Genomic DNA, 14,435 nt, shown 5'->3' with positions numbered 1-14,435 from the left:
TTTCTGTGGATCTGGATCAGGAGGCAGATCTGGGATTTTAGTTTTAATGCAAAATAGGGCATTTTTGACATTTCCCCCCATTTTCTCTAAGAAGAACTCATGGATCTTAATGGAAAAAAAAACACATTGAGGGAATTGATATCTATGAATGTGTAAAATTTGGAGCAGCTTGATTGAAATTTAATTGATCGAATTCATTTAAGACTGTTTGGCAGAGGTGCAATCGCTGCACCAATCTAATTTGTTGTTTGTTTGTGAATGAATTTTTTACACTCCTCTTGTTCTCCGCCAGCTCCTGAGGGAAATATCTTGCTCTTTGGCTAATAACTGCTCCACTATGTTCTCCAGCGAGTCTCTAACTGTGTTTGTCTGCAGTTTGGACAGTAGGTTATCATCTGTTTGTTGCAGCTGAAACGTTACAAGAGCAACTGAATCAGAACAGTACATTTGCAGGCTGTGAAACCTAAACAATTAACTGCAGGATTAAAGGGAACTGCAGAGTCAGGTGATGATCCTCTCACTTTGAGACATACATGTAAAGAAATTGATATAATGTTAAATCTACAAAACATTAACTATAGAGGATTTAAGTTCATTTGAAGCCTATTTTTATTTCCCGTGAATCTGGAGCGACTGACAGATCCGCCCTGGTTTGACACGTCCTGATGGCTTCAGCACAAACTCACTCATGCTGTGTGATCATGTGATCCAGTCCCGTCACAAACAAAACCTAGAAACATCAACCTGATGCTGCCGTGACTGCCTTTGTACTGTACATGAATGCAAACTAAATAAGTCATGTCAGTTTCAAAGCCAGAGCTTTGCATTTGCATACACTGCTTAGACACGTGTGTGTGTGTGTGCGTGTGTGTGTGTGTGTGTGTGTGTGTGTGTGTGTGTGTGTGTGTGTGTGTGTGTGTGTGTGTGTGTGTGTACTGGTTTAATGTGCTTCCAAATGTTTGATTATTTGTTTGATATGCTTGATCTCGTGATTTAATTGGTTTACACGATCAGAGTGGACAGAAAAATAATATGATTTTGATCCTTTGATGTGTCGTTGATTGTTTTTGACCCGTCTCAAACATTTACTCTCCCTCATCATGGCTGAAGTGCAGGAGATTGAGGATGAAGACGTAGCACGTTTCCACTTCCCTGACATTACTTCAGTTTATCGCTTTATCTCACTGTATCGACCATTTCTCTGTTCTATCCCCCAAAGTCAATGAATAAATGGCAGAATCTGTAAAACAAATAAAAATGTAACCTGGAACGTTTTCACAACTATTTTACTTGACTCATTGCTCCATCTCTCAGCCTTCCTCTCATTTTTTTCCCCTTCTCACCTGCGTTTTCCGAAATATGTCTCTCTTTATCACATGTGACACGGCAGGATGGGCCTGTCCGAGGCAGGTAATGATTTTTTTGTTCTTATTTCTGTCTTGAGCGGGACCAGAGTGGTGCTGGTTATCGGGCCATTTATTACCCTGCCGGCTCGCCACTCAGCTGTCGAGGCAAATGCAATCCCTCCTGATTCACACAATAACCCCAAGATAGAGAAATATCTCCAACAACACAGCATTGTGGGTCAGAGAGAGTTTAAGGAAATACACAAAGAACGAGGACAAGGCTGCTTTGTTGTTTTTTTCCAAGCAGACCAGCAGTTTGTTGGTGCACGAGGGCTGTTAGTTTGGCTCGTGTGAATATGTGTGGATTAAATGTCAAATGCATTAATCTACACTCTACTTTGCAGACTGTGAAATCTCCTGTTATGGATTCATTATGAACACGATACAGTTGCATGATACTTTCTTAACTAACGCTCATCAATCCTTGATTTCTTCCAGATTCCTCGGTCTACATCGAGTCGCTTTATACTTGTCCAATGGTATTTGAGAACAGACTGTGAAGAGCAGCTCTGTGTGTGTGTGTCTCACAGTGAGTAATGCTGCACGCTCTCTGAACCAATGACAGCAATTAACTGTGGTGGATGAGAAAATTAATTTGTATGCATACTGATCAGACATGATTTCTATGGTATGGAACAAATTTGCCTCTTGTTGTTTTATGTAATTACATGGAGTTAAGAAATAATAAATTGGTTTAGAGTCACAATTAAAACAAAAAACTATTCATTTTCTTTCTTTCCATCTTTATTCAAGAACGTGGTCTTTCATTTGTGATCTATTCATATTATTTACCTCAAAACCCTGCCTTCTTAAAAAGCGCAGATTTGCTTTGCTGCTCCTCAAAATATCTTATCTTCTCTCAGATTCACTGTTGCTGCCGTGTGCTTCAGTTTGAGTCTTTCTCCTCATGCTCATCAAATTCTATAAAACCAATATGACGCGATGCCAGGTTTGAAATGAAATGAAGAAATTACGTTCTCTAAATTAAAGACCTCATGTGGTTTCTGATTGAGCTTGACTTTTCTTTACAGCTGATCCTGAAGATGACAAAAACAGTCTGGACTTAAAATCCACAGAGCTGCTTTTTTTAATCAGTGGTGTAGAGTCCTGCTATAGTGACATACTACTTTTTATTTTAACCATTGTTTCCAAAGCTCAATAATCACAAGTTAATAACACATCTTTTAAGTTGACGTGCACAAAAAGTCTTAAAATTGATCACAGTAATAAAAACCTTGAATGAAAAGGCAGCGTGTTTGTCTCTCCTCTCCTCTCCTCTCCTCTCCTCTCCTCTCCTCTCCTCTCCTCTCCTCTCCTCTCCTCTCCTCTCCTCTCCTCTCCTCTCCTCTCCTCTCCTCTCCTCTCCTCTCCTCTCCTCTCCTCTCCTCCTCTGTTTTGGGACACACTCTCCTGTGCTAACGTACGCTGCTTCTGTTTCACCAGTACAGCGGGAGTCATCAAAAACTGCAAAGAAACAGGCCACATTTCTCCCCTAGCCCAGCACTTCTGCATGTGTCTGCTAGTGTGTGTGTGTATGTGTATGTGTGTGTGTGTCTGATGAGAAGAGCTGCTCAGCAATATTTAGTGTTACTGCGACAGAGCAGCTTTAGGACGGAACAGAACAAGGCTCACCTTCAGAAAAGAGGAAATGAGAAGCAGAGAGAGAGACAGACTGGGGAAGAGAGACCCGAATACATTTTGACTTACTGATGCTCGTCAATGAAACGTTTTGCTTCGAGTAAGAGGGAAGATTCTCAGAGGCGAATGTTAAAAGCAGCAACGTTTCCTCACATGTGTCCTTACCCCTGAGAGAGGGAGAGAAGGCAGGTGGGAAAACTGTTGTGACCTTCTGTATGGAAACAGCAAAAGAAACAGCAAAATGAACAACAACCTCAGAGTCTGCATCATGTAAATTTACACTAATGAGTCCTTTAAGTCCATGCATATAAAGATGATTAACTATGAGGGGCTACTATGCTGTGTGTGTGTGTGTGTGTGTGTGTGTGTGTGTGTGTGTGTGTGTGTGTGTGTGTTGGGGTCAGGGATAATGTATAATAATGAGTCACAACACGGAAAGCATAACATGTTATTCCAGTGGACTAGTATTAGCGTGTATACGAATACATGTGTGTTTGTATTGGGGCATAAGACAAAAGGTCCAAAAGCAGCTGCCCGCTTGTCAAATGCATCACACTCCATAAACACACCCACATCCACCTACACACACACACACACACATGCTCGCACAGACCTGCACACACCAGCTGGGCAGCGACTCCGTGTTTTGTGTCGGCCTTCAACAGGAGCCGCATCAATTAAGCCAAACAGGACATCGATCACAGCTAACCTCATGCAACATCTGACACACACACACACACACACACACACACACACACACACACACACACACACACACACACACACACACACACACACAAACACACACACACAAAGAGCGAAAGCACATTAACATGTTTCTTCCACATTCCTCGTAAAAATTATATCCAGTCAAGTTTGAAATGACCCCAAAATAGCAAATTACAATTTATTTTCTCAAAGGGTTTTTCCCTCAGACATTCTCTCAGATACAGAACTAGAATTCACTTTATTAGTGATAAATATGGAAGAACCCACATAAAGGGCAAAAGCTGAGGGATCTCTCACCATGTAGAAAGTGCATCCCTCCACTCACTACTCACCTAAAACATTATTTAAAAAGGGATTATTGATGTCATATCTTTTAATTTATATCTTCCTTTTCAATTCAATTTAAGAGCTCAGTTTGATGATGATGAAAAAAGTAAACGTGATTTTGTGTCTTCAATGTTTAGTAAAAAATACAAAAAAACGGTAAGTTATTGATCGGGTAGATGTTTGTCAGGTTTACGTTAAAGCAACTAATGTATATAAAAACATGTTTCCTGTCTTATTCGTGTCAAACATTGACCAGCTGACCACATTAAATATAATACTGGTGGCAAATCTGTCTTTTTGGGGGTTTGCTCACAAGGTCTGCTGACAAAATAGAAAAAACTCCAGTTTCTCCCCAAAATAAAGTGTGGTGCTGTTTTTGAAGTGTGAGGTTGACACCAACGTGAGAACATCCAGAGCTTTCCACTTATGGCTGCAATTCACACTCATATTTGCTCCAGTGAAAAATTGTTCCTCCAATCCCCAAAAATTACTCAGTCACAGACACAGAGGGCGACTCGCTGTCACTTCGCTTCTTCTTTGTTGGTAAAATATGCAGTAGATCTAACTTTGAAATTACCAGAGGTCAGTGATGAGAAACATCCCGTGTCCTTGTTTAGACATCTGTGTGTATGTGTCGGCCCGTGTGTGTGTGTGTGTGTGGTGTGAGTGTGTGTGTTCTAAGACATGTTTGTGTCCATGTATACAAGCCTGCCTGTTTATTTCTGTCTGTGTCTCATTGTGAGGTTGCATGTGTGTGTCCACATGGCCTCTAATGATGATGAAATGTGTTGTTAATGTTGTAGGTTATTTCAGTCAACTGACAGTTGTTGTAGAGGTGGGTGTGTATCGTGTACTCTGTGTATGTGTGTGTGTTTAATTGGACCTCCCTGAGCCAGTCTCCAGGTGACGGGACTCATCTGCTCTTCCCCTGATTAAGGACAACAGATGGACTGGTAGCTATACACACATACAAACACACACACACACACACACACACACACACACACACACACACACACACACACAGACACACACACACACACACACACACACACACACACACACACACACACACTGGATCGTCAAATACACTGAACATACACATATTGTACAAATCACGTGGCCTGTCATCAATACCAAATACACACTGTCCATATCTCATAGACATCATGATAACCATGGATCATGCACAATTACCAAGATGCCTCAGTTTGTTCAATCTTCATCATTATTGCCTCACTCATCATCATGGTCAGCTACGCAGGAAAACTCTGAATCACCCTCATCCCTCTGCAAATCATCCACATGCTGTCTCTTTAACTTGACATCTCCACTGTCCTCCTCCATCTGTCGGATATTATGAGTTCATTTATTCAACCAATGAGGCTAAAAACAACAAAACGTATAAGATGAATCAAGGAAGATCTGAGGGAGAACCAACAATGTGACTTGCTGAGAGATGTACTTTCTTTTCTGCCAAATGCGTCAAATTTAAAAACATCCGTTACTCTATAAACATTCATAAAATACTTAATTTGTGAATAATTTTCCTCAGAAAAAGACTCAAGATACAGAACAGAACACAAAAACTTTGAACTTCTCCCTTAAAGCACACAAGCTCAACAGTGCCATGAATTCAATGTAATATTATCAAATGGTAATTTTGCAAACACAAATTCAAAGGAGACAAATTAAGGACAAAGAAACCTTCTCTCTTTGCTTGATTTATGATACAGACAATTGCATGTTTGTGGAACTCTGTAGCAAACGGATGGAGTGATAAACAAAGGGAATACAGTAAGTACGGTTAAATATAGAATATAAACATGAAATATTATAAAGACACTAATGATGGGATTCAAACTTTAATAACTTTGAGGTTATTTATGATGCCGTTCACAGCTGAATCCATAATTAATGCGTCTTATTTCTATGTTTTATTTTGTAATTTCCCCATATTGTCTAATTTTCACAGATGCTGAATCATTACCCAGGTAAAATGTATGGCCGTCAACATAGCAGCTAATTGAGACCGAGCTTGTGCAGCTCCAGACTCTATTAGCTCCAGAAAACTTCAGCCCCAGAGTTTGATCCGTCATCTTCTCCCATTAGTGTGAATACTTGATCTTTAAGTGGTTTCTCTGTAGATCGGACTCATCCTCCGAGCCTCCGCTAACCTTTAACAGATGTTCAGCAACTTTCCAACCAACAGTCAGTGTCCTGCCTCATTAAAACACAGCAACAGCTTTTAAATATTGTAACAACACAAACTCAGTAATGTGCACTGCACACACACTGGGACTAATTAAAACATATTTATAAATGGTCACTCTGGGTCTCAAACTGAAGACGATATCAAGATAGTGCATGACTTTTACACTTTAATTACCTCCACCAAGGAGGATATGTTTACACCCTTTTCTGTTTATTTAGCAAGATTACACAAAAACAACTGCCCGGATTTTCACAAAACTTGGTTGAAGGATGCAGTAATGATCCGGGAGGAACCTCTTGCCTCTAACTTTTGGAGCAGATCACAGAACCGTTCATTTTATCAGCTTCACACTTGCCATGTGTATTGATCATGGCCTGGGGAAGTGCAGTCACACACACAAGATTAATAATAATACAAATTTAAGAATCAGGTGACCAGTGTGCCTTCAGTCTATGGACAGAGCTGAACATGTCTTCTCCTTTGTCCTCAGATACACAGAAGAGGACGACAACTGGGTCAAACCAGAGGTCAACATTGCTGCCAGATAATTTTGAGTCGCAAGTGCTGATCTCTGTCTGGCCATATTCTTAAACTAGATATCTTCAAAGTAAATATATTGGATATTGATATTGGATCTGAAGATTGTGTCAATTGATTAACAGAGCTCTGATGTAATAACCAGACAATTAAATAATAATTAATCACAATCAGTTTCATTTTATACATAAATTTGACTATAAAATCTTGATTGCAGATAAACTAAGTAGGTTGAACAGACAGTTTTTTTAATTCACTCTACACCATAGACTGTTGATAAAAATCTCGTCCAGCACACAAATAATAAAAAGTCTCAGTATACTGTAGAACTGTTCGAAGAGGATTCACAGAACAGCCTGTTACAAACAGGCAGGTTTAGAACGGCACCACATCAAAGTCCCTGTAATGATCAATGTTGTTGTTACATAATCTACAGAAACTTGGGAGTGAACCTGGTGTGACCCCGGAGCAGATAGGACTCTTTCTCTCATATTAATCCACCAGGCAGTCGCTGTAAAACACTCCATTTGGTCTACATCCATCTGCCTCCAAGGCCACATTAATGATAATTACGAGGCTCTCAGCATGCTAGTTAATATCCCCCATAAAACCCATGTCATCGAGCAGAAAAGCTCAGATAGAAAACGCTTAGCAGGTGATAAAAAGAAGAGAAGGGAAAACAAAAAGAAAAGTAGACCCCCTCCTTCCAAATAATAAAAAAACATTCTCACAACGAGACAATATTTAAATTCACGTTACACGCTGTGATAGCTGAATCAAATCGATGAGTGCTTAAAGAAACCATAACAATAATTTCCATTCTTATCTCCCCAAAACATGGCGCCTGGCCTCACACAAACACACACACACACACACACACACACACACACACACACACACACACACACACACGCACACACGCACACACGCACGCACGCACACACACACACACACACACACACACACACACACACACACACACACACTCACACACACACACTCACATACAGACGCCCGTACGCGCACACATACACACACACTCTCTCTCACTCAAAAAATTAGGAGAAAGGGAGGAAGGAGGGAGAAGGAGAATGAAAGACAGAGAAAGAAAGAAAGAAAAAGAAGAGAGAGAAAGGGAGGGGGGGGGGTGATAACAGCTTCAATAAATCATCCGGGCCAGTCGCCGCTCCCCGGGGATGTGGGATGGATTAAATTAAGCACTCCCTCTACCCGTGTGTCTATCCATCTCTCTCTCTCTCTCTCTCTCTCTCTCTCTCTCTCTCTCTCTCTCTCTCTCTCTCTCTCTCTCTCTCTCTCTCTCTCTCCCTCTCTCTCTCTCTCTCTCGCTCTCTCTCTCCCTCTCTCTCTCGGTATAAATGCCAACAGCTGATCGCGAGACGGCACACTCACGGGAGCACCTCGCGGAAGCTGCAGAAAGAGAGCGAGAGAGGGAAAGAGAGAAGAGAGAGGGATACAGAGAGAAAGAGAGAGAGAGAGTAAAAGAGGAGAGGATGCTGATGATCCCCACGCGGCCAAGCGGAGTCTTTTTTTTTGCTGTTTAAGGGAAATAAATAAGGACTATTTCGCAAAGAAGAAAAGGACAAGGTGGCCGACATTTATTTTGAAAAGCTTCCAAAACCTATTTTACATCCTTTTTCTTATTTTCTTCGCATCCCTCCTCCTCCTCCTCCTCCTCTTCCTCCTCCACCTTCCTCCTCTTCTTCTGAGAGGCCCGCGAGCTCTCTCACGCTGCAGGGGTTTCCTTCCACCACCTCTTATTTACTTTTATTTATTTATTGTTATTACTGTTTTTGTTGTTTGACCGCTCTCGAGCCTCAGTCTGCCGGTGCAAGAGAGCGCAGAGAGAGAGAGAGAGAGGGAGAGAAAGAGAGAGCGAGAGACCCCCCGGAGGGAGCTGTCCGGTGCTGAAGTTGCATTTCTCCTCTTTCTCGTGCACGGGAACCAGACAGAAGACGAGCAGAGAAGAAAGGAAGAAGACATTTAAAGAAGAGAGAGAGGTGAAGACTTTCCACCGGATCAGTGCAAGACTCTCTTCCTCCGTCTCCTGCGTGTGTGCGTGCGTGTGTGCGCGCGTGTGTGTGTGACGGGCTGAAACCACCACCACGCTGGCCAGGCCGTCGTGGATCGGCTGTGTTGTTTGTGAGTGTGTGTCGTTGTGTTGAGTCGGTGTCGCACCATGCCAAGGTCCTTCCTGGTGAAAAAGGTGAAACTAGATGAATTCTCCACGGCGGATTTGGAGAGCGTCTACCGGCACAGGACAGACCTCAGCCTGCGGCTCCATGACAAAGGTAGGTCAGGCTGAACTGCGCACACAACCCAGCACTAACAGGTGTCTCACCACCACAAGTCGGTCTGTGAGAGGAAGAGGAGGAGGAGAGAGAGGAGGTGGAGGTAGAGGTAGAGGTAGAGGGCGGACAGGCAGGGAACCTAAGAATGCCGTTTCTAAAAAATGTGTGCAAGAAGAATTCCTTTAATGCGACACCTCCATGTGCCAGTACTCAATATCTATAATAACCAATTTAATATGTGCTTCTATAGTATTTTATTTCCAACCAGTTCTTATTCTTGCAGCCAGTTGTCCTTTTTCTATAATTCCTCTCCAGCATTTCCAAGTAGAACTTAAATTGGGATTGTGCGCAACCAGTGGGGATGTGGGTGTAGCTGCTTGGGGCCATTTATGGAGCCCATTAGATTTGACAGTGTGGTTATGACCTCTCTCACAGGTGACCCAATAAAAGCTCCAAAAGTTCCTTTCAAAATAAAAGACCCTTCCAGGTTTCAGTGCGACTGTAAGAGCTCCAGTGCACTGCAGGGGAACATGATAAGACTGAAGAGGTGCAGTTCAACATCACACAACTCTTTATTTACTGAGAGTGTGAAGTCTGCAGCCGGTTTGACTCCAAGCAGTTGCTCGAGTTGTGCGAGCCGAGCTGCCACTGAAGCGTACAGGTCACTTGAGAAATCAACTATATCCAGCGCATCCCATGTTACATTGATTTTGGCTCATCGTCAGCAGGGAGTTTGCCCCCCCTACCCAGGCTTAGTCAGGTTAAAAGAGATAAAGCGAGATGGAGGTTATTTAGATCTGCTTCACCTTCACTGGGTTTTGGAGGCAAAAGCCCAAGTTTAAATGTCCATTGATTCACAGATCTGCTCTTTAGTGGACGAGTCTCTGCGACCTCAGGGGGATGCTTGTAATGTTTGAGATGATGCATGGAACCTACACTCCTGTATCTGCTGGGTGTCTTATAGTTAGGGTGAGCTGACATACGCAGTAACACTAGAAGCGATTCAATGGTCCAAACTGCAGCTGCAGCACAGATGAGAAGCAGCTGTGATCAGACACATTACCACCAGTGCACAGGTGTTTTCCTGGTTTGTTCTTCTTGGGTGCATTTTAAATCAGCTCCTTCACAGGTTTGCATTCCACTGTCTCTATGGAGGGTTTAATCTGTGCTCTGTACCAAGGTGTGCCTGTCCTGTTTTTGCAGAGTTAAGATATTTCTGCACGACGATTTCTCCCCTGGAGATAAAAAACACACCTCCTTCTGAGCTACACTTACAACAGCAGCCTGTTGTATTAATTATCACATAAAGAGAAGAGGAGGAGACCCTGACCACACTTATCTCATTTCACAGTCACTGATGAACTGTTGAATGCTATTGAGCTGTTGAATATCACACTAGATTCCTAAGCTGAGGAACATTTCTATCGCAAATGATTAATTATTTCGGTTTAAATGTTGAATATAAACAGTATTTTACTCTATTTATTTGTTTAGACGTACTATTTAGGCATACTATTTAAGGCAGCCCTCCCTGCAGTAAGCCTCCAGCAGGAGTAAGCAGTGTTATTCATTGTTTTCGTGCTGCCCTCTGCTCCTGTGAAGCTGTGAACTTCCTCGCTCCCTGCGACTGTGTGCGTCACATCTAACATGAAAAGCCAGAGATGTCCTTGCCATGTAAATGAAGCCACTGCGCTGCTTCCACCCTAATGTCATCGACACATTGATGCACCTCAGCATGCGAGTCCTCTCTGTTATTTCTCCGCTCATAAAGCAAAAAAGCTGTCAGCGGTGTATTTGTAATGTCGAGGTTAACCAGCCCTGCTCGGCTTGACACGCGATCTGCTGCCTCAGCAGCGCCGCGCCACACTCTGCCTACACCGGCCACCTTTTGTCTCCATCCCCAACATCAGATGGTGACAGCTTAATGCAGCTTCTACATACAGTACAATACAAACTCTACCCACACAGCACTATGAACAACTTTCTGCTTGAGAGAACCAGCTTTGGGAATAATTTATGTCTCCCTGCATGGTTTCTGTGTTGTGTGTGAGATGGGAGTGTGTTTTCAGACAGTACGAATCAGCAGATATGAAGAAGCTGTTGAGCCTGTGTAGACGAGGAGGGGTGTCACCTCGACCTTGTTGCTTCTGCAGCTTATTTAGAAATCACCAGACTGGATGGATAATAATAAATATAGGGATTTAAAAAAAATACTTAATCTTTGTTAATGACTTGTCTATGTCTAGTTGAACTTCAAACAGACAGATATGGGTCATGTCAAATTGATCACACTAAGTTTTTATTTTGAACATTTGAAGCTGATATTTAAATAAAATAGAGAATAAATAGAAACAATCAAAATCTTAAAAAATAAACCTTAAGTTTTTTTTTGTGGTTACCTGTGGCCAGTGTGTTGTTTTTTGGCTCAATGGAAATAAAACCTCTAAGTATGAATAGATTTACAATAATTATATAAAGAGAGAAAGTGTAAAGAAATATGTTAAGTACCATAGGTTGTGTTCACAGTTCTCTGTGTTTAGGAACAGTTAAGTCTGTATTTAATCTTTTATCCAAACCAAACCTATCGTGTCAAACTAATTCTAAGACACAAAAACAGCCCGTAGCATTACTTGTGTGTGTTTGACAAAACTTGAAGTATAACCAGTTGCATCGTTGTTGATATGGCAATAGAAAATTAGCAGAAAACAACACCCACAGTTAAAACATGTATTACGAGTATGTATAATTTGTTATATAGAGATCAAAAGGTATTTCATAATGAGTGTGTTCACATATAATCAAGTCAAAATGTTCAGATTATTAAACATTTGATTACACTTTTGTGTATTTAGCCAGTTATGTGGAAAAACTCACATATTCATGATGACTCTGAGAAAACACAGACCAACTTGAGAAATAAAATAGCATCTCATTCAGATATGAATGCATCAAGAGGGAGGGTGGCATCATCCGACCTGCTATAATGATCTCTATAATCTATAGTGATTATAATGAGTTTAGGTACATTTGTGTGTAAAACCTGCTTTTAGTCTTTAACTCTCTGCTCTGTAAGTCAGCAGCTTCCTGTTGAACTGAGGGAGTCAGTCTCTCTCTCTCTCTCTCTCTCTCTCTGTTACTGTGCCATCGACGGCTCTGCACTGGAGCTGTCCGTGGTGCTGATGCTCGTTCTCACACTAAATCAGCTTTCTCAAGTTCAGGGTCAGTGTGTGTGCGCATTTATCTTTCACAGAGGAACTGTGTTAACTGTAACCTTTGAAACTGAGGGGAATTTTAGAGCTGAAATATTATCTGGAGGCTTTTTTTCACACTGGCAACAGGTGTGCGGGAGAATCAATATGTCACTTCAGTGTTTCACGTATAAGTTGTTTAAAGCATTAAAAGTTACTGCTGCAGCACTGAGAGTGAAGAGACAAGCGTCTCTTGCTCCTTATGCAGAGAAATAGCAGGGGATGGGATGATTACTATGGGATAGATATGTAAGTGAATATATATTATATTGTATTTACTTTAATATCAGTACATTTAGAGTGAAGGACAGACCATAACACTCGGTGCCTCTTAGAATCATCTAAACTGATTTTCTTCTATATTGTACTTCACATAACAACACATGATCTTGTGGTTGTTGTACAGGCATTACATGAAAAATGTGCTGACTGACCTTGGATCAGATCTAATTGGAACCTTCAGTTTCACCCACTGTGTTGCCATGTTTGGTTTTCTGCTCTTTCAGTGTCAAGAAACACAGCATCTGGTTTTCGCATCCATTACAGCGCCGCCTGTCATGTCAGCAGTTATGTCCATCCACAGCATTCAGTGAGCTGCTTAATGAGGTTACTACATACAACATGCTACGAAGACTCTAAAATGTTACATGCAGGAACATGTTATAAACAAGTTCCTGGTTGAATACTTATGTTAACCCAGTGAAGTGTTTTATTATGAATGGACATGGACACGAACAGGGATGCAGGTGCAGAAAATAAACACCACTCAGCTTTATAAGAGCAAATGTGCGTTACTAAAGGTGTAATACTCACTATTAGAGTTGTTAACATGAATGAGGAGGCACTTCTTTAGTTCCACCACTTCAGAGGGTGTAATGCTCCTCGGTACACGGTGTCTCTGTGAAGAATGATAAAGCTGAGAAAAGACGAGTATCTGGTTTCATTCTGCTGCTTTTGTTCAGCTCGCAACAGCGGTCGAATAATGTCAATACTAACTTTGGCCTCCTGTTGTGTCCCTTTAGGTACACAATTGTATTGAATGTCCATTGCAATTGTTACCAGTATTTGAAGGGTCTCTGGTGTGGAGGTTGGAAATCGTTGCCACTGTTCCCCTCTGTGATTCTTATTCTGATAGAAAAAGATGTCTTCTTTACTACCGATCTAATTACGTAATAGCTGCTTCAGGGACAAATACGGGTCTTATCTCTTTATACCAAATGTCTGATTCTTGTTCTATTTTTCATTTTAACCTCAACTACAATGTTTTTTAACCTAAATACTGTTTTTTTCCCCCCCAGCTGGTTACATCAGTGACTACATCAGCCCTGTTGTGTACCATGCTGAGAGTGACAGCGGGATCAAGGTGCCGTCTCCCGACCCGATCTACGACGGCATCCACAGCGACTACGAGGCGCCTGACTCCGAGTCACCCGACAGCCCCAGCTCAGAGATCACCGATGGCTACATCAACGGAGATTCTGCAGTGAGTGACGGTTACTCAGTCGATGCCTTCTACATCACCGACGGCCGCTCGAGGAGGAAAGCCATCAGCAGCCCCAGGACCATTCAGAGGCACACCTGCAACGAGTGCGGCAAAACCTACGCCACGTCCTCGAACCTGAGCCGGCACAAACAGACACACCGCTCACTGGACAGCAAGCTGGCAAAGAAATGTCCGACCTGCGGGAAGGTGTACGTGTCCATGCCCGCCATGGCCATGCACCTGCTCACTCACGACCTCAAGCACAAGTGTGACGTGTGCAGCAAGGCGTTCAGTCGACCTTGGCTTTTGCAGGGCCACATGCGCTCGCACACGGGTGAGAAGCCGTTCGGGTGTGCCCACTGCGGGAAGGCCTTCGCCGACCGCTCCAACCTGCGCGCTCACATGCAGACCCACTCGGCCTTCAAGCACTTCAAGTGCAAACGCTGCGACAAGACCTTCGCGCTCAAGAGTTACCTGAACAAGCACTACGAGTCCGCCTGCTTCAAAGGCCCGTACTCCCCTCTCGGCCCCTTAGATGCATGA

The 14,435-nt window shown here is 42.5% G+C and overlaps 1 protein-coding gene across 1 annotated transcript; it reads left to right on the top strand.

Moving 5' to 3' along the window:
• Positions 1–9,049: 9,049 nt before the first annotated feature.
• On the top strand, positions 9,050–14,435 carry LOC133014678 (transcriptional repressor scratch 1-like). Its single transcript, XM_061081945.1, has 2 exons — positions 9,050–9,161; positions 13,708–14,435. The coding sequence occupies exons 1-2, from the start codon at positions 9,050–9,052 to the stop codon at positions 14,433–14,435; spliced, it is 840 nt and encodes a 279-aa protein (XP_060937928.1).

This window comes from Limanda limanda, chromosome 11 (genome assembly GCF_963576545.1).
Source record: "Limanda limanda chromosome 11, fLimLim1.1, whole genome shotgun sequence".
NCBI classification, from domain to species: Eukaryota; Metazoa; Chordata; class Actinopteri; order Pleuronectiformes; family Pleuronectidae; genus Limanda; species Limanda limanda.
This window is presented reverse-complemented; position numbering and strand designations above follow the sequence as displayed.